At 48.9% G+C, this 20,167-nt stretch overlaps 1 protein-coding gene and 1 long non-coding RNA gene across 2 annotated transcripts in view; one reads left to right on the top strand and one right to left on the bottom strand.

Moving 5' to 3' along the window:
- Nucleotides 1-1,556: 1,556 nt before the first annotated feature.
- The window catches only part of JAM3 (junctional adhesion molecule 3), a 34,209-nt gene continuing 15,598 nt past the window's right edge, over nucleotides 1,557-20,167 (top strand). The window contains exon 1 of the mRNA XM_064524301.1: nucleotides 1,557-1,705. Within this exon, the coding sequence (XP_064380371.1) occupies nucleotides 1,660-1,705 (46 nt within the window). The 5' untranslated portion in view covers nucleotides 1,557-1,659. The remainder of the gene's footprint in view (nucleotides 1,706-20,167) is intronic.
- LOC135330500 (uncharacterized) lies at nucleotides 2,779-15,223 on the bottom strand. Its single transcript, XR_010392511.1, has 3 exons — nucleotides 8,740-15,223; nucleotides 4,291-8,077; nucleotides 2,779-3,140 (listed from the first exon to the last, which is right to left on the bottom strand). It is a non-coding gene; the product is annotated as an uncharacterized LOC135330500 (long non-coding RNA).

Below are 20,167 nucleotides of genomic sequence, written 5' to 3'. Positions count from 1 at the left end.
ATGCAGGACCTTGCTGTAACACAGTCATCGAGGCAGCGTAAAGAGAAGAGCCGGGACTAGTTGTATCTGCCCGAGACAGACGATGGCACATACGTCCTGTGCAAGATGTATATACAGGACAACGTTCAAGGTTTCTGATCCCAATGCTATCCTCTAAGGTCATGCCCGCTCTGCCAGTTGAGTTCAAGCCCAGCCTCTGTCTGCATTGATTATTCACAAACATTTCGCTCAAATGCGTGCCCCAGCTGCCTGGAGAGGGAAATCAAGTCCTAGTACAGCACGTCAGCACAGATCCAGCTCCCCTTTGCATGGCCCAGATGGACCGCAGAGGCCAGCGCATCACAGCACTGCTCACGTGCTGCTCGCCCAGCATGGCTCTTCCTGAGTCCCGCGTAGACATGCTGAGCCTGATTTCCCGCAGAGTTCATGGCCAGCAGTATATGGAAAGCCCACAGAGCAGGGGTGCTGCACGCTGTTTTCAGGCCCACATTTCACCTAGCTGTGTAAACACAGCTTAAAATGCCTGAAGAAGTGCAGAAACTAGCAATGCTCTGATCCGCTGTTGTTTCCTCTTTCTCAGCTCTGCTGTCCTCCGATCAGGTTGTTGCTGGAAGTTAGAGGAGAAGCCTGACACCTAAGCAGTACTTTACCATTGGTTATAGTCTGTGCCATTACATTTTACATCTCCTGTCATTTTAGTCCAAATGGACTAAAATTTCTCCTTACTCGACAGAGACCCAGCCCAAACACTGGTGGAGCAGGTTTTTGGCATATAGTCTTAATTCCTTCCCCTTCATCACCAGTGAAATGTCCAGTTTGGCCATTAGAACTGATGAGACTCTCTGTACTAATTTCGCCAGTCTTGGATCAGCCCTGAAAGCCCACTCACCAGCATCCTCAGGTAGAGCTGCTACATTATCAAGTAAAACACATCTTTATACCCTTTAACTCCTACCAGCGCTGCAGAGCTGGTTTAGAGAAGAGAGGAGAGCTTGGCTTTCCTTCCAGCTGGCTGATCTTCAGCATGATGTTAATTATGTCCCCACCACAGAGTGCTGATAGTTAGTGATACATGAACCAAAATTAACCTAGGTTGACTTGCTCAGAGTGAGTGTCCAGGGCTGATTTTTTTTTTTTTTTTTGCTTTTTTTTCTCCTCGTGAACCAAGGAAAACGACTCCCGGGTCCTTCTGAGGACCGCACGGCAGCTCAGGGTGTTCTTTGTGCAAAGCCACTTTTCAGGGCAGAACCGCTCGCAGTTAAGCTCTGCGCCGGGTCAGACAGCGCTAGGCACAGCACGGGGACTCGGCGGAGCTCCTCGCGGGGAGGGGCTGTCCCAGCGCTCCGCGGTCCCAGCCGGTTGCTTGCCGGCGCCAAAGCGAGTTCCCCGCTTGCTCCGAATTGCAGATGATCCCCCGCGACGCTCCACGCGAGGCGGCCAGAGGATCCCCGGCGCAGGGCGCTGGGAAGGGCCAGTCCCGGGCTGCGGGGCCGCCGCCCCCCCGAGACGGCACGGCCCGGGGCGGGCGCCTCCCCGCCCGGTCTCCGCGGCGACGGGAGCGCGGCATCCCCCGCCCCCGGGGCGCCGCCGCCGCCGCCCCCGCCGCCGCCCGGGCAGTGCGCAGGCTCGGCGCGGCGGGCCGGCTCCGCACACCCCATCATGGCGCTGCGGCGGCCGGCGCTGCTCCTGCTGCTGCCCCTGCTCGGTGAGTCGCGGCCGGGCCCCGGGCGCGACTTCCCTCCCTCCCTCCCTCCCTCCTTCTCTCCCTCCGCGCCTGCGGGCCGCCGGCGCCGATCTTCCGCCGGCGCGGCCCCGCACCGGGCCGGGGGGATGCGCTGCCCCGGCCCCGGTCCCGGCCACGGATCGGGGCAGGGAAAGATGCACCGTCCCGGCCCCGCACCGGGGCAGCAGGGGGGATGCGCTGCCGCGGGACCGGGCCCGCACTGGGGCGGGAGGGGGGATGCGCTGCCCCGGTCCTGGTCCCGGTCCCGGTCTCAGTCGCGGATCGGGGCAGGGGAAGATGCACTGTACGGGCTCCGCACCGGGCCGGGGGATGCGCTGTCCCGGTCCTGGCGCCGCGCCGGGACGGGAGCGGGGTTGCGCTGCCCCGGTCCGAGTCCAGTCCCGGTCCCGGCCCCGCAGCGAGGCAGGGGAAGGGGGAGATGCCCCGTCCCGGCCCCACACCGCGATGGGGGGATGCGCTGCCGCGGCCCCGGCCCCGCACCGGGGTCAGGGCGTGCGGGGACGGGCTGCGCGCCGGGGGATGGGACAGAGGTCCAGGGGCAGCCGCGGCGCCCGGGGGACGGACTCGCCCGCCGGGAGCGTGGCGTTACGGGGAGGGGGGAAAGAACCGCGCCAGAACCGCGGCTCAGCGGAGCGAGCGGGCCGAGGGTGCCAGGAATGTGCCGGCTCGGCGGGCAGGCAGCGCAGACACTAGCGCCTATTCAAGCCCAGGCACAGGCGCCTATTGTTCCGGGGGCCCCGCATGAATGTTTGCAGTTTTAATTGCAAAAACATTTGCTAATTCCGCTCAGGAATGAATTTGGGCTCACTTGTTGTCTGGCTATTAATAGCGTGGGGATGAGGAGGGGGACAGCAGCCGGTGGGCTCTCCCCCCTCCTGGGCAGACGGCAGAGGGAGAAAATGGGATGGAGCGGAGTTAGGGTGACACCAGCAACTGATTTGGAAAGTTCAGCTACTAAAATACATGGGGATGTGTATGCCTGTATGTATTTTTATATACATATATATACACACATGTACATAAATAACTGTTTTGCGTTAACTCAAGATTGCAGTTTATTGAAATATTTCAAACAGGTTATCTCAGGAAAAAAAAACAAAACAATTCTCTGGCTCCAAATAACTTGCAGAGCCTTTCGGGCTTTCAGTGAAGTGGGATTTGGGCACTATTTACAAAAAAATGAGTGGAAGGGTGAGAAGATGACTTGGAAACCCGGATGGAGCACGCACCTGGGAGGAGGAGATGGTGCCACCATGCACTCCACGGTCTGCTCCCTTGTGTTAACACGGTTTGTAGCAGAATGGTTTCAGGAGGAGAAATTGGGAATGCTTGATTTTGGAGTATCGAGGTGCTAAGTCTGGATTCAGATGCTCGCTGTGTGTTTAATGCCAACCGACTATTTAAAAAAAAAAATCAGAACAGGAAGTTTACAAAGCCATCGAGATGCTGAGGCCCCAAGCTGCAAAACTCTGACCTGTGCGCTTTGGAAACTCAGGGTGCTGCTTAGACTATAAGCCCCACAGAGGAGGGGTCGCTTCCCCTGTGGTGTTACTGCTGAAACGGGCCCTACTCTTGATCGTGGCCTTAAGATATTGCCACGAAACATAATTTGGTGAAGCACAGAGTATTCAGTGCTTACCAAGCTCAAGCACTAAAAGCATCTAGAGACTCTGAAGATTAGGGAAATGCCATGGTCATAATTATACTAGAGGAAGTTATTGGCATCACGGAAAGCAGGGCTAACAATTGACATCAATGTTATGTCCTACCCTGATGTCTTTGTTGCAAGCTTCCACATGGAAACAGCCGCTGGGATTTTGAGGACTCCACATGCTGCACTGAGGACAGAGCTGTGGAGCCCTTCCCAAATTTCTCAAGCATTTCCTGATGAAAATAACACATATTGATACTTTCTTGCCCTTGACAAGTAGTTATCTCCCTTTGATTTAATTCTGAAGTTTTGCTAATACATTAGATTTTGCAAAAGCCTTTTCAAAATCTACAGAAATACTGAAGTGCTCATTTTCTTTTCCTTTTTTTTTTTTTAATATGAAGTCCATCTGTCCCAGCCACCAACAACTGTTCCGAGTCAGCTGTCAGTGCCAAAAAATCACTCGGTGGAAATGTTGTTAACTCTACAGCAATTATGATAAGTTGCTTGTTGGTATGTTCTGATGGGAAGTATTTGCAGTATTACTTTCTTTTCAGCAGGCAGTAAAAAATCAGGACAAACAGCTCTCAGAGCTGGCCCAAAATCAGATGCTTAATAACATCTTCAAAAAAATTCTTCAGAAGGGCTTGGTGTTCCTATTTGGTCAAGGAATATCTGGCATCACCACCAAAGAGTAGTTCGATGCACATCTACTTTACAGCTGTTGACAAAAACATGACACCAGCACATTCCCTCTTGCCCTGAATACTTCCCAGAATTATTTGGTTACTAAAGCACAAGTGGATTGAAAGAGTAAAATGTGTTTTTTGTGTGAGGAGTGAGAGCTGTGGAGTGAGATGATGCCCTGATCATGAACTTGGGTTCTTTTACTGACCTGTTTATTTTCCTTGTAAAGTTCAATTCCGTGTCTCTTGGCCCAGTACACTGAGGATTTGCACCAGGAACACATGCCGAGTTGCCAAAAATCACCTAAACAAGTAAATAAAGCAGAATGAACTTTTGCATTCAACTTCACAAATGAGGACAAAACCTGGTGTACATGGTGGCCATGGGTGGGCCTGTTTTCTGAGTCTCCTACAGTTTGCCCCTATCTTTAGCCAGCTCCAAAGGTTAAAACACTGGTTAGTCCCCATTTAATCTTGCTTTCTCTGCAGCTCATTTAGGTAGTCATTTCTTTGTTAAGTTTCTCTTGCAAATTGTGCTCTCTGCTTTGTCATTCTTTGTGATGAGTGTGTGTTGAAGCAGAACTGGCCTCTCAGTTGTATATTTAGAGCTAATGCTTCACAGTTGATTGCATCAAGCCGGATGATCCAGAGGAGGATGATGCAGGAAGGTTCATGAACTCCTTGCAGAGCAGGCCTGAAGTGGTGGGAGGGAGTTAGTGCAGGAGAAATTTCTACAGACCAAGGAGTATTTTTTCAGGATCCTGAGTTCTCGCAAGTCCTTTTCTATAAAACAAGAACATTCATTGCAAACATGCCCCTCAACAGGATAAAGGAACTACTCAGCGCATAAAAGCTGGAGGCCTGCTTTGAAACTGCTGTTTATACAAAAAGAGATTCAAGATATAAAATTAATTAGGATAATTATGTTCTCAATCTGGCTTCTCTATCAACTAGAATATGAACTGCAGCATCTCCTTCCACTTGATAAAGGCTATTTGCCTTCTCTCTGAACCCTTAGGGAGTATCTTGTTTTTGTAAGACACAAGATCAAAACCCAAATTCCCCCACTAAGTGTCACTTCCATGCAGTGGAGGAGTAAGGGCGTGTGCCACACAGTGGAACCCATTCCTCCGCCGAGTCAGGACGCGGCCTAGGAACCAATTAATGGTTGTAATTGCGCTAATGAGTGTTCTGGACACAGCCTTCATTTTCACCCAAGGGGGCTGGATTGCTGTGTGGGTACAATTCTGTCAATAGCTGTGCTTGCGGCAGAGGAAATACTGGTTGGGTTGCGGTCGTCATTCTCTCATGCTGGAAATGGGGAGTTTTCAGTGCCAGAAACCAAAAATAGACAATAAAATCAAACAGGTTGATTTTTTTTTGCATGGAAACCTCAGGTCTGTGTTTTCTTAATACCCTCCAGAGTGCTAACCCTCCTCAGTATTAACTTGAGATAGAGGCATTGTCTGGAGACTTGAATTCATTTTCCCGTGACTTACCATTGACTTACCAACTTCACCTGAATGTTGGCCTCAAGGATGACTGACTCCTGAAAACTTCTGCTTCTCACTTTAGATAAGCGGAGGTCAAGCAGGCTTCCTCTAGGGACAAACTTTGAGGAAGGTGTATATTAAAGATGTCTCACGCACAAGAACGGTCAGCTGAGGTTGTGTTATCACTTCTTCCTCAGCACTTTGATTGCCTTGCTGCATTTCATGCTGTGAGAAAGCTTTGTGTGGCTCCTCTGATGAAGCTCAGCTGTTTAACACACAGCTTGGAAGTGCAAAAACAGTAAGACAGCTGCATAATTGAGCTGGTGCCCAGTCCTTATTAGAGCAGCATCCTAAGCCAAGCCTTCACATTTCTTAGGGGAAAAGCCCACTGAAATGCAAAGATCCAGCTCTTGAGAGGGTGTGCAGTTCTGGAGTATCTTGTCAAAACTACTTCTCTGCTGCCTTGGGTACTGAAGTAAATTGGTTTTGGTGTTGATAAACTGTGGATAAACCACACAACTTGTAGGAAAAAACCCCCAACAGATGCAGGAAGAAATTTTTATAAAAGGGAGTTGGCAAAAAAAAAATCCAAAACACTTCTGCATTTTCACTGGCAGCTGAGAGAGCAGTTGGGTTGGATTCCCATGAGCTAACCTGCAAACTGGTGAGAGCCATCGATGGGAGTCCAATCAACACCAAGCTGGCATTAACTAGTTAAACAGAAAACCAGTCATGTACATGCTGTAACCTGACAGCCCACAGGTACTTGAGATAAGCTCAAATATTAATAGGAATTGTTCTGTGATGCAAGAATCACTTCTCAGTATAAATAATACAATATATGGGGTAAGGTACACCCCCACTACATACCCATACATGAGAGGTTTGTAGTGCCCCGCACAGGGCTTAACACAGAGTCAGTTACAAGCTCAAGGGGAAATGAAGGTTTCAGCAAAGTAATAGATGAAGTAGATGAAATGAAATTGTGTTCAGATAATGCCCAAGGTTTTCTTGTGTTTTTAAGTCATAAATCCCAGGGATTTCAGAATTAAAGCCGGAACACTCTCCAACCTACTCCCATCAATGTACCTGATTATTACAACGCAAATGTGAGATCATCGCGTGTTTAAGAGTCCTCTTAATTTATTTGGGCACATCTGGCTCATCTGAAGCCACTGAGCTTTAAAAACTTGAGATGTGCTTTCTCTCTGACATGTGGCTAAAAGGTAATATTTGACAATATTTGACAGTATTTCAAGATTTGTAATAACGCTATGAAAAATATATTTGGGTAACCTGGGTGAGATTTTCTGCAGACCTAGAGAAATCCACTGAAATCTAAGGGGATTTGTGCCCATTACTAGGCTGTGTTCCTAACTCCCAGAGCCTCTTTTGAAAATCCCTGCCTAAATAAACTTTCAGGCAATTCCTTATGTAAATGGCCAACATTTTACAGGTGGGATGTAATTTAGTGCACTCTGTTTTAAAATTTGTTTTTCAGAAAGTGGAAGCGTAATGATTCCAAAAATTCAGGTCCTTTCAAAGTGTTTCTGTTTGACTTTCACCCCTCAGCTGAAACACCTAACTCACTGTCATTTTGGACAGTCTTGTCCAGTATGTCTCATGATGCATAACAATGTTACAATAGTTTATCCTGAAATCCTTTAGTGGTTGCTGCACGGGGACCCATAATATTCTACATATCCAAAGTAAGTCAGAATTTTTGTTTCATTAGCAATAAAGAATAAGAATGGCAAACAATGCTATAAGCAAGAGCTGTTTTGGGAAACCAAGGTTACCTTTTAACAGGGCCAATAGCACTGTGCATAGCAGTGCTGCTTTTCATTCCCACCAGGAAGATTCCTGCCACTTCCCATCTCTCCAGGGCGGCTGTGTGCTGTCTCAGGCCTGCTCAAGTGGAGTCGATTGCACAGCTGAGGACTTAACGATTTTGTCTGCACAAGGCTCTGCTAGAACTTTTAGGCCAAGATCAGTCACAGACACAATTTATTTGTTTTGCTAGGATGCTAGCTATCCTCGGAAGACAAAGGCTTTGATTCTGTTTCGATAGCTATTGTTGCTTTTACCTGCATTACAGTACTGTGCATGGCTCCTCTTTGTGGATCAGTGTCTTTCTTTGCTAGGTGCTGTACAAAGAATCTATCTCGCTAAACCAATTTATGTCCTCATTCAATGAAAGCTACCCAAAGATGAATTCATCGCACTGTTGGGCTGCCATAAAGATTAGGAGCATTGCTTAGAGAATTGGATGGTACTAGCTGCACGAGCAGCCCTTGAATCACAGCAGTGGAAAAAACTAAGTGTCCATAGGCAAGGCGGAGTGTCTACTACTTACCCCAAGGATCCATTAAGGAGATTGCTGCCTGCTAATGGACTTCCTCCTGAGATGCTTTCGCTGCAAACACCCTCTTGAATGATTTCCGGCAGCTTACACAGTTAATGGCAGGGAAGGTGTTGCAGAGTCCTGTAGTTCTTGCTGCTTCTGTAAAATAGCTTTTATCCCTTAAAAGAATCATGTCAAGTGCTAATTTTAATACACATTTAAATCTTTGCTTTAATCTTTTTCTTCTTCTGCACTTATCTCTGCAAAAGCTCTAAGATAAATATTTCTTTCTGCTGACTGTGTTGTTTGGAGTTAATTACTTTTAGAGCCTGGAAAACATCCTTTCTCTAGCAGCAAGGTGCTCTGCATCAGTAATGTTCCTTAAAAGAGGAACTCCCGGCTCTGTGTACCTCCGAACCAGCCCTGACTTCCCTGGGCTATGGGAGCCCCCAGTCCTTGGAACAGTGGGCTGTTTTTGTTAAGGTGTTTAGACACCAGCAACCAAGGTGAAAGGAGCAATACACAACCCTCTGTTAGCATGAATGATACGTGCTTTTCTGACAGGACTAGACACACATGCCATGAAATCGGGCGTGAAATAGGTTAGCCTGAACCACCACGAATCTCCTTGCTGATCTGGGAGTTAACTCCCGCAGAGGAGGTGCTGGTTTCTTTCTCCCTTTGGTCTTAGCTACTCTGCTGAGTTTGCATATGGTGCGTCGATGGGTCAGGAATCGAGGAGGCAACAACTTCTCTGATTTCTTGTGCACTAGCAAATGGCTATTAGTTGGCTACAGGTTGGTCAGTGCTGCTTGAGATACCTTTGAACTGATGATCTGAAGATGAAAGCCAGAGCGCCCTGTAATCGCCTCCTGAGTCTCATGGGTTCTCCCTCCAGCAGAGCTCGCTGTTTGAGTCAGTGAGTGTCCGTATGTATCTGGTGTTTTCCTTTGCTTTGGCCAGTGTTCAGCATCCCATAAAAAACAGGGCAGTGCAGCACTCTGCTTGCCAAAGCAGCCTTGTGTGTGCTGGAGGGGAGATTAAACCAGGTACTAACTCCTCTCCTCTTCTATCAGAAATCCTCTGAAGGGCTGGGCCGACAAACAGCTGTCCTCGCCAGCAGGCACTGCGTGCTCTCCCACGCAGGGCAAGATAAGCCCTTTGAAGTCTTGGCTCTTTTGGCTGGCAACAGCTTCTAAGGCGCTCCAGTGCCCTCCTCTCCCAGTTTCCAACTGCTTCTCCAGTTCTCCGTGTCAACAGCTGAGCTAGGGCCAGGGCTAATAAGTCTGCAGTGCTGGATCACTGGGGCATTGCCGTGGGCACAGAGGATGCCAGATTCGAGGACACTTGTGCTCTGTACGCATGGGAGGACTCAGGAGCCTTTCCCGGCGTGCTCATAGCCTGCCAGCAGCCCGCTGGTGGTCAACAATAGCAATTGTTCTCCTCCGTAGGGGGGGAGGCTCGTGGCGTTCTGCTGCAGGCTCCTAGATCCTCTGAGGTCTTTTTTTTTTTCAGATATTTGGAACAGACTCAGTTTGGCAGTTTTGGCAGTTCGACTCAGCTCCTAAGGGTAAACGAAGGCAAGTTGGACCCAGCCAAGGGGAGATTCACCACGATAACAAGTTGTTCTACAAAGAGCTGGAGATGAGGGTCATATCCGGAGATGAGGCAGAAGACTTGTCGTGACGTGGTCTCACAACCCATGTGTATTTCAGTCTTTACAGAGAGAGGCTGGTTCAGGCAGGATGGCCCTCTGGGAGAGGCACAGAGGACTTGTGTAGTGACCTGGCTTCAACTGCTGGAGCTGGAGCTGGAGCTGGGTTGCATGCAGCAGTTCTGCCCGCAGCATGTAAGGGGATCACTAACATTCTTGGCTGTAACACTGCACGGTCTCTCGGAGAGCATGTTTTTGGAGCTTCTTGTGGTCTAGCGACAAACATGTCATAAGTCTGGCTGCTTAAATGTCTCCCAAGAATTTTTCAATTCCTGGCTCATCCTCGGTCACTTCTGAGAGACACATGCCATACGTCTCACATCTGTCACTCAGCTTCATGTTCTTGACACAAGGGAAAGTCTGTCTTTGCTCCAAAGCCTTTTCTCCTTCTCTCCCTCCCTGGTTTCCTTTCCATATCTGTATCCCTCATTGAGAAGCAATATCCCTTTCAAAGAAATGCCAGGGAACCCATTTGCAGAATTTACAGCCGCTTCCCAAGGCTTGAGTGTCCTCCTCTTTAGCAGCAAGCTGTTAAGCATGTTCTTAAGTGGCAAGATAAGTGTTACGATCCTTTCATCTCCTGGCTCAGAGCATGCTGGAGATAACTGATAAGGGGATGACAGCAAGGAAGATGCATAGGCACCTTTGGATTTAATTCCTACTTTGCAAGGCAGTCTTTAAAGCACAGCTGCAGTGGGAACACAGGCTGGTAAAATAAAGCTGGTCCTTCCTTTTTCAGCATATGTCTTTTCCTCATGTCTCTGCAGCAGATCCTCTCTGTGTGCCAGAAGGGCCCATGCAGAGATGTGGAGTGAGCTAAGTTCTCCACTTCAGACTCTTTCTTCTGGTGCTGACATCCAAGGGACTCGGCATGAGTTGTTAGGTCAGATTCTGGAACCGGCAGCTGGAAAACAGAGATAAAGAGCAGACGTGACCTGGAATCCGCTAAGAGAAAGTAGAGCCAAGATAGTCCAAAGCGGCCAGTGATTTGGATGCACTGCTAGAAATGCTTTAAAAGGGAGCTGATCCGGGGGGGCAGATGTTTGACATCTTTTGAGATCACGCTGCTTTGTGGCATCTCAGACTGGGCTTTCAAAGATGAAGACTCCCCAAATCATTAGTTACTTTAAGATTGTTTCTAGACACTGTTTTGGCTGGTGATTTTATTTCCACAGTTCTTTTTTTTATAGCAGTTCTTTGTGGATTTGAGCTGTACTTTAAACAGGGCTGCATCTGCAGTATGGGAGTAGCAGTCTTGCACATGATGGGCAAAGATGCATTCCTCTTCATTGAGTCTGCAGAGAGCATTACATCAGCTACAGCATCACGTGGCCTGGAAGTCTTTAGACCACTCTTTAACAGACTGTGCATTCAATTCCAGAATTCCTGGTTTAGTCCTTTGTCTGCTGGCTGAAACAGGTGGCAAGCACATGCTTTGGTAAGGGTCCTTATTGGGGATGGGCTTCAAGGTCAGCTGTATCCGGCCCACATTCCAGCTGAGTCCCTGCACCTCATCTTCTGGCCTGGTTGGCTCTGGGCCATCAATCCCAGAGGTTTCTCACCATGGCACACATGCTGGCTGTGGAATGCCTGTGGTGCTAGCCTGTGCCAACCTGCTGCTTTTTCCTCCAAGGAAATAGGGAAAAGTGGTTGGCACAGAATGGGTCAAACAGCTTAACAGCTTTTTCAGGGTGTGCGCATTGCCTGGTGGAGCACAGGGAGCTGCTGCTCATCCCACATTCACCTGAGAGGAGACAGCATGTGAGCTTGATAGAGGCTAGGAGATGCTTCCTCATGGTAATACCTATCGCAGTCTGTTGATAGCGCTGGTAGCCGTGCAGATGAAGTTTGTGGGCTGTTGGGCATGCTAGGCCTGGGGACATTGCAGAAGTTGAGCTAATTGAGTGAGAGTCTTTTAGTCTTCGGCAGGGTTTCCAGCTCAGTTTATGAGCAAGCATGATCCAGAGCAGACAATCCCTGCTGCACAGAGAAGACCGTATCTGGGTGCTGCAGCTGAGAGGGCATCAAAGGAGCCCTAGTTAGAGCCAGGCTGTTTCAGTGGGCCAAATCCTGTTTCTACTGTTGTGTTACGCATAGCGATTTTCACTTCCAGCACTGTGCATGTGCTACATGGTGGCAAGTCTTTTAAAGATGAGGCCACAAACCTTCCCATAGCAAATCCCTGTTTATCTGCCTGGCAGGCCTCCCATCTGCTTTGTCTGGGGAGCTGCTGCATGGCTGAGCAGTGCTGGCTTTTCCACCCTCGAGCTCTTGCATCACAGCCCAAAGTGTGAACAGAGGCCACAGCCTCCCTCTCAAATCAGCCCCCAGTTCCTCTGTGCCTCGCTGTTACTCAGCACTTCTCACTGACAGGGAATTAAGTAGGATTTCTAGGTCATTGTGGGCCTGTCAGGAGGAATTGTCTCCTTTAGACCTCATTATCAAGGCTCTTTCTGCAACACCAGACTTCAGAACAATTGCAGCCTGGTTCCCTAAACATCAACTAATGAGACAGAGCTGTTAGCAGCAGTTTGCTAAATAAAGACTGCTTCTGCCTGAGACAGAATAAAGCCAGAGTGGATTTTCTTAGCTGTCTCTCACACTGAAGGTATTTCAAAGGACCCTTATTAAAATAATGAGCTAGATGTTGCCGTTGTGGTGGCTGCATAGGGCCAGCACTGGATGATTGTGCCAAGTACTTCCCCAAAGCAGTGACTTCAAGTGACTTGTGCTCAAGTGACCTAAAAACATTTGCAGCTCCTTTCATGCTTCTGCCCCTCTGATTTCAAGGTGTCTTGAGCATTTACCCTGAGCTTCTGTGACCTTGTCCCACTCCTTGCTGCCTCATGGTGGGGAAGTTACTTGTAGCTCTTGGTGACCTCAATTTCCTTTGGTGTCATAGGATGATATTCTTCATCTTTGTGTTGTAGCAAAGCTTGCATAGCATTTGTGTGTATGGCTTTGGAAAGATAAGGAATCCAAGATCTGAACAGGTGCAAAAACAAGTTGGACTGCAAATAAAATGCCAGTTGGCCTGGCTGGCTTACTACAAAATGGCTGTTCCCAGTCCTGGGAAAGTGCCCACCATGGTGTTTGGATGAGGTGCATGGAACAATCATCCTGTGCCTTGTGCATGGAGCTCGCTGTAACTAGCTGCCCTTTGGAGAAATGAAACATGAAGTTTCAGGTCTCTTCAGAGTGTTTCAAAACAGTACCTGGTGCGGTGAAGACCCCAGTCCTGACTGTGGCTTTTAGGACTGCAAAGCTGGATAACTGTGCCCTCGTGTTGCGACCCCTTTTCAAGTGTAGAACCGTGTCTGAAACAGTCCATGGCTGCTCAGCAGCAGAGCATTTGGATTGCCCTTCAGTGGCTTTTTGGAGCATAGCACTCTGCCTTAGCCAATTTCAGATGAATCCAGTATGCTGGCAAGCCGTATGCCATGTGCTGTACAGTAGTGAGAAGAGAGAGCCTGTGCAGTCACTGACTGCTGTCTCCAGCGGCACTTGTACCCAGGCTCGGGGAGTATTGCAGAGAGGGTTGCCTTGTATGGATGCTTTTCAAAGGTGCTAGATGTTTGCAGCTTGCTGTTAGAAGACAGATGAGATTTCTCTTTGCACCTGGATGCTGAGCAGAAAGGACATAGCCCCCACTTGAGTAGTCCGAGGCCAGGTAACTCCGTTGATGTTCCTGTACTTCTCTTCCTGTTCTCAGAAAAGATTGGATTAAAGATGAGCTCTGAAGCGTGATAGGATGGTCCTGACTGCCCTCTGGCTGGAACAGGCTTAGGAGAGCCAGGGATTATTACCTGGCCAGTTTTCAGGTTTGTTTGAAGCGGCAGTGGGAGCCGATGGAAGGTAAATGGTGTCTAGACAGGTTTTTCTCACTCTCTGTTGTTGTTGTCTGTCTCTGCAGCAGTAGAGACGGTGCCAAACAGGCTGAACAGCTCCAAGATGTGAGAAGCAGAGCTATTTCTAGAAAGATGGGACAATGGCTCCTTAAGAGGATCCGAGCCAGCTCTCACTCAACCCCAGTCAAACCTCCTGCAGGTGGAACCGCTCCTCTCTGTGCCACGTGCACTGCCTGGGTCAGTTAACTGCAGCTAGATGCTGTTTAGAGTGAGCAAGGGGAAATCCAAGAGGCTGCCGGCGTTTCCAGGTGAGCCGGCATGGCAGAGGGGTACACGAGAGCTCCATTCTGCAGCGCTGTGGCCAGCAGGGTTGGGAGCACAGGAGGTTAGTCGCTTCCAGCAGCACTCACAGAGGGATCGGACTGGCTCCAGCAGTGGTGTGCTGAGGAAAGACCCCTTCAGTTTTGCTGGCTGGACTCTGCCAGGATTTAGTGCCCAGCGCTGGCCTGCATGGCCTGTAACAGCCATAACCCCCAGGGGTTCAGCTACACTGGAAGGGAAAGAAAAGGCAAGCCATGATCAGAGTGATTTGTCGCTCGCTGGCATGCCGTGCTCTCAGCCCCGTCTTGGCTCTGATGTGCCATCTCCCTCGGGCTGTGAGGGAGGGGAAGCGGAGCCTGCATTCAGATGCCTATTGTCCATCCTGCAGCTGGGAGCAGAGCCAGGAGAGAGAGAGGCTCTGGCAGCATCGGATACGGGGGCAGATGTTAGGGGAAACATACTCATCCGTAAAACGCTGTGGCTGGGATTTTCAAAGGAGCCTCAAAGGTTAAGTGCCCATGTAGTGGAATGCGTACATGAAGGTCAGGAGAGAAATCCTGGGCTCCTGGGACTCCTGCTGGGCTTGGGGAAGCTTCCTGAAAGTAGCTCTGGCCCCTGGGACAAGCCCTCTTGCAGCATCTGTGGGTTGTCCAGGTGAATGCAGTTCTTGGTCTCATTTGTTGAAGCATGGCTGGGGAGGAGGACGAGGCTGCACAGTGCCAGATTTAATCTCTTGTGGGGGCTTTCAGAGGTGGCATGTAACTGTTTACAAGTTAAATCTAGCTCCCCTCTTTCGTAGCCAGCTGCCAACTTCTACAAACGTGAGCTGAAGCAGAGCATTTCCTGACCCTGCCCGTCCTCTCCCTTCACCCCTGCCAAAGCAGGGCTCGGCCACAGGTCTGGAGCAGAGCTGGAAACTTGGCACTGAGGCAGGGAGCAGAAAAGAGCCCAGCTTGCACTCCTCTGCCTGCGTTGGCTTCTGTACTGCTGTGGGGAGTACAAATATGTTCCCAATCTGTTTGCTTCACTGACATGACTCCAAGACACACAGGGAACAGATACACTGACCAAGAAGGGGCCATTGTTAGACGGACCTTCTCCACTGCAGCTCTGCCGGAACCGATGGGCTGTCGCTGCTCTCCAGCACTGTACCACAGCTTTCCCCATGCTCCATCCACGGGATGGAAAGCACCTCATCCTTCCGGGTCCCACAGATTTAACTGCACATTAACACAGACAAACCAGAGGTTTATGCTTGCTTTACTCAACTTGTCCATCTGCGTGCCCTGAGCTGGCTTTATGATTTACATGCCCATCTTCGGCAGGCAGGTATTAAATCAAGCTGTAGATAAAAGCTGTTACAAGCATTGCTTCCCTGTGACCTGCCCCACCTATGCACTGACAGATTGCTAATTGTACACAGGCAGGCAGCCCAAGCAGACGGATAGCTCGCTTTGTGCTGGAGGCTGAGCACTGAGGAGCCATGGGAAGGGAGTGATGGACAGGTTAGCATTTTGGCTAAAGAAGAAGAAAAGCCCCAAGAGAACCAGAGAAGAGGAAGGGAGTTACCTCATTTGTTTCCAGCTGTCAAGGCAGGGTTATCCTCTGGGGTATATTTCCTTAATCCAGTCCGATTTTACTTGCAACTTTTATGAACAATAAAGGCTTCCACTGTTTGCCTTGGAGGAATTGGAATAAATCCAATAGATCGCAGTGCTGAGAAGTAGATCCTGTTATTAATGTCAGCCTAATCATTCCTTTCTCTCTCTTTCCCACCTTTTTTTGCTATTCATACCCCTAAAAAACCTGCAGGAAGTTATCAAGTCCAGCCAGCCTCTTCTTTAGCTGCTCCTGAAACTGCAGACTGGATTGCAGGTTCTAACTTTATTTCCTCCCCTGGCTTTTGGGGTCTGTGATACCATTTAATATGCCTGCACCAAACTGGTGTGCATTGTCCCCATGCCTCGGCAGAGACCTCCTGGCAGCTCCATATATGAACCCCAAAGCTGGCAGGACAATGAACAAGGCCAAGCTGAAGGGGGGAACATCACAGGACCAAGAACGTTCTTCCACGCAGAGCAGCAACGCTGCCACTGCTGGGCCTGTCTCTTTCTGGGAAAAGGGCCTCTGACCAGCACACAACTGGGAGCATTCGGCTGAGAAAATTCTCTACTAAAAATAGCAGCAAGAGATGTTTAAGGAGAAAAACAAGTCAGGGTCTTGGGAGAAGTTAGTTCCCAGATAACTGGCTAATTCAACTCCCTCAGGACAAGGAGACTTTTAACCCTTTCGTGCCACGACTCCTTTCTGCTCTGTTAAACAAACTTGCTGTGGTCGGGAATCCAGGTTGGGATGAGCCAGCATGGCTTTCCTCATCCCTCTTTGCTCTGACATGACATTCCTTTCCTCCATCTTCCCCCACTAATTTATCCCAGTATCTTCCTAATAGCATCCTCACTGTGTCAAGCTTTTTATCTTTGTCTGTCAGTGACTTCATTTGGGCTCTCTCTAATTCTTGATGTGCTTCCTAAGAAAATAGTCTCTACTGAACCCTGCAGCGCAACTCCCTCTGCAGGTTTGCAGCCTGTGCTCGGGCTGATGTTAACAAGGTAAGTCTTTTCAGATCTGTTAGCGTGATTCAGGGCTGTCTCTAGAACAATATTCCCCTAACTCGCGTGTCTTCAGGCCTGCACGTGGCTTGCACACAGCTTTCTACTGAATGCCTGTTTCTCTTGTAGAGCTGCATCCTTTGTTCTGACAGATGCACAGCAAAGCTTCAAAGCTGGGTTACAGAAAGACGGCTCCACCTCTCCGGCGTGCAGTGACGGCAGTAGCGTTTCGCAGGCTCTTGGTAGCAAGCTCATAGGCAGATGTGAAAGCGCCTCAGATGCGAATGCTCCCTCAGCCTGCAGTCTGTCGCTTGCAACGTTCATTCGTAAATATTTTGTGCCACACATTAGCTAGAAAATTGCATTTTATACCTGAGGCTAAAATTATACACACAAAGAGAGAAAAATGATACTGTAAAATATGAAAAGATGTTCTTAAAAGGGGAGTTGTTTTCAGCCTTGTCATAAATGATTACTCTGTGTGCTTGCTCACTGCCTCTCCTGTTCCCTTCTCTAGCCTGTGCTTTCAGCTCTTGGCTCTGATGACTGCTGCTCTCTTCCCAACTCCCATTTTCCACAGGAAGATGACATTGTTGGTCTCTGATAAGCAGAACTTTATGTCTGCATTTTCTTGGTCAAGCTATAGGCTGGAAGGGAATTGAGGATCAAGAGATTAGAGTCACAGACAGAGGAATAGGGGATTACAGACTAAAACCCTGTGAGTCTCTGTATTGATGGTTGGGACACAGCCAGACATTAAGGAGTATTGCAAAGCCGGGTGCTGATAGCGTATCCGCTTATTTCCTGTCTTTGCATTTCAGGCAGCTTTTGATATGTGTGTCCTCATCAAAAGCCAGGGTCAGGCAGGTGCTGAGCATCCTGGCTTCTGTTGAAGTCAAATACCTGCTGAGATCAAGTCTGTGCATTGGCTGGCGTTCAGCCTGGAAAACGTCACTTTAGCTTATGAGATTCTCTGCAGGCTTGCAGCAAAATTCCCACACAAGAAGAAAATAAAGGAACTTGCCCCTTTTCCCTTCACAGGCTCATTCTGCCTCTCTGATCCTGGCTGTAGATCCCTACCATGCATCACTGACCTGCCTCCACCCTGAAGGCTTTCCCTAGCATCAGTCTGCTAAAAGGAGAGCCCTGCTGGGAGGAAGGGAGAGGACAGGAGGAAGGCCATTGCCCCTGGCTCTTACCATAGCTATCTGCTGGTTCCCTCCCACTTTGCACTAATTTGGTATCAGCATCTGCGACTTTCGGATTTGCAGAAGTGAGAAATAACGTAGGATGTGCCTGTATGGCAATTTTTGGGGCTGGCTGAGGAAACAATGGAAGTCAAGCGGGAACAGGCAGGAAGGGTTGGTTTCAAATCTGTCCTGTGCAAGTATTCCTTTACTTCTCTTTAGTGCTCCCCATTTTTGTTCCTGGCCTTTACTTTTGGTGTTGCAGGGCACTCTTGCCTAGTAAACAGATCACAAAACCGTATATCCAGTACAGGCTGATACTAGTGTTTTCCTTACTCTTCCTTTAACTTCCTGTTCCTCAGTTTCTTCCTCCAGTGAACTGGGACTGTACATCCTTACTGAACTGGAGGGGACCGAGGCTTAACCGATGAATGCAAAGCACTTTGACAGAAGAAAATGGTCCTTGGGAAACACTGCACTTCAGAACCTCAGCAGACATCCAGAGGCCTGGCCAGCTATATTCCTTGGGTTTTCATGGCCTAAAGCAGAGGAGGTGGGAATGAGCTGACCTTCTGAGGCACCCTCCTGTCCTGTTTTCTATGAATGCATTTATTTTCATGGTCAGAATTGGCTGTGAGCCCGACCAGTTTGAAGACGTAATGTGTGCTGTCCATTTGCTAATGAGAATGGCAAGAACAGCGCTCAGTACAATGTGACTGTTTTGATACATTCCTAGCCAAGTGATCTGTAATTGTTTCCTTGTTGCCTTATTTCTCTTCTGGCTTTTGCCAAAGACTTGGTGCAGACATAATTAGAAGCTCTCTTGCCTAATGGCCTTCCCTCCGAGCCACACAGCAAGGCCACCTGCCCCTGTTTTTCCCTCCTGGAGAGTCAGCGTAACACTACAAGCCTGAAGCAGCTGTATAAGGGGCTCGACCTCTGTGGTCAGTAGCAAGACACAATAAATGATCTGGGCAGGACTTAATCCCCTGGACAGTGGTATCTGATACAACACAGAAGCTGCATGCCCCATCCCCTGATGCATACCCAGGAAAAAGAGACTTTGTGTTCAGTCTCATGTTTCTTCCTCGGGAAGGGAAAAGTGATTCAGGAATCCAAGGGCTAGTAATAACAGACAGCCTCTTCAGTGCACAGCTTTCCTGTTCTTGTTTCCTTCCCATTCCTACTCCTTTACCACTCATCCCAGATGTTCAGGGGCAGTCCTAACTTGTGCATCTTTTCTCCTTCAAGATGGCCCAGGATTGCATTACACAAGGAGATGCAATCAGACATGCTGGAAACTAGCCCTTGCTGCTTCCGTCTTAAGCTCTTTTAGGCAGTAGACGCCAGTCATGCACCCAGGTATTGCTTCCTTCCCTTCTCTGTCTTGCATGCATGCTTAGTCCTTTCCAAGAGAACAGCCAGAAAGGGGGGTGTGAGCTTGGGAAAGAAGGAGAGCTGGGACCAGGTCAGGTACAGATGTAGGTGTTGGGCGAGGTACTTTCAGCCACATCTGCAAAGTATTAAGTGCCTATCTTCCCTTTGATGTCAACAGCATTTAAATAATGCCTTTGTGGTGCTGGCTCTTGGTCTCTCTGGCCATGTCTGTTCTGAGGGCTGAAAAGCTACCTCAAGAAAAAGGGGTAAGTGTGCTACACCCTTCAACCCAGGAGCTTTCTTCCCATGTTATTTAAGGAGAGCAGACCATGAGAGCTCGCTGGTGGACTAGGTCCAAACCCAACTCATCCAGGCAAGAGCTCAGGTTCATGCTAAGTCAGTGAGTAAGCGTGAGCTCTCCCTGTTCAGACAGCTCTGGAACATGGCTCATGGTGCCTCTTAGCACGGGCCCAAGGACTTGCAAAGAGGTGCTGATCTGATCAGATCTTGAGAACAGGCTGTCTCCAGTTTTTGTGATAGCGCAGATTACACAGGACCTCAACAGCTCAACTCTAAACACACTGCAATGCCGTGAGCAAAACTGCAACCAAAGATTGTGAAATTCTGAGCTCCAGAAGCCCTTGTCAGATGGGTATTTGAGGCAATGTGTCTGCAGCTGCATCCCAGCATCATGAAACAAAACTTTGGAAAACCATCAGAAAGCACTGTGTGATCTTTACCAGGCAAAACCTACACTTCCCTCCCTGCCTGGGTGAGAGGAGGAATGTTTGTCTGCAGAAGGAGGCTGCTCTGCAGAGAGGCTTTTATCTAAGAGGGCTCTGCCTCTCCTTGCATCTCTCTAGCAAGCTGTTTCACTACTGAGCATGGGTGCGTAGGCTGTCTGTATACAAATGGCTTTGCTGTCTGATTAGGAGGTAGAACAGTAAATTCTCCTGTCCAGAAAGGAAAAAAGGAAAAAAAAAGGCTGTGTGCATGGCCTGGATGCTAATGGGCCTTCTCTGCAGCAAATGCAGTCAGGTCTTTAAGGTGTAGGTTTAAATCGGGACATTCTCACAGGCTAAGGTTTACTGCACAGCTGCACATACTCCATCTGCAGACAGGCATCTCCTTGGCTTCTCTAGTGGTGAGCACAAAGAGAGTGAATTATGAACAAAAGCCTGATTTCTCACATT

Source organism: Dromaius novaehollandiae, chromosome 21, assembly GCF_036370855.1.
Source record: "Dromaius novaehollandiae isolate bDroNov1 chromosome 21, bDroNov1.hap1, whole genome shotgun sequence".
NCBI classification, from domain to species: domain Eukaryota; kingdom Metazoa; phylum Chordata; class Aves; order Casuariiformes; family Dromaiidae; genus Dromaius; species Dromaius novaehollandiae.
The sequence above is the reverse complement of the archived record's forward strand: the minus strand, read 5'-3'. Positions and strand labels throughout refer to the sequence as shown.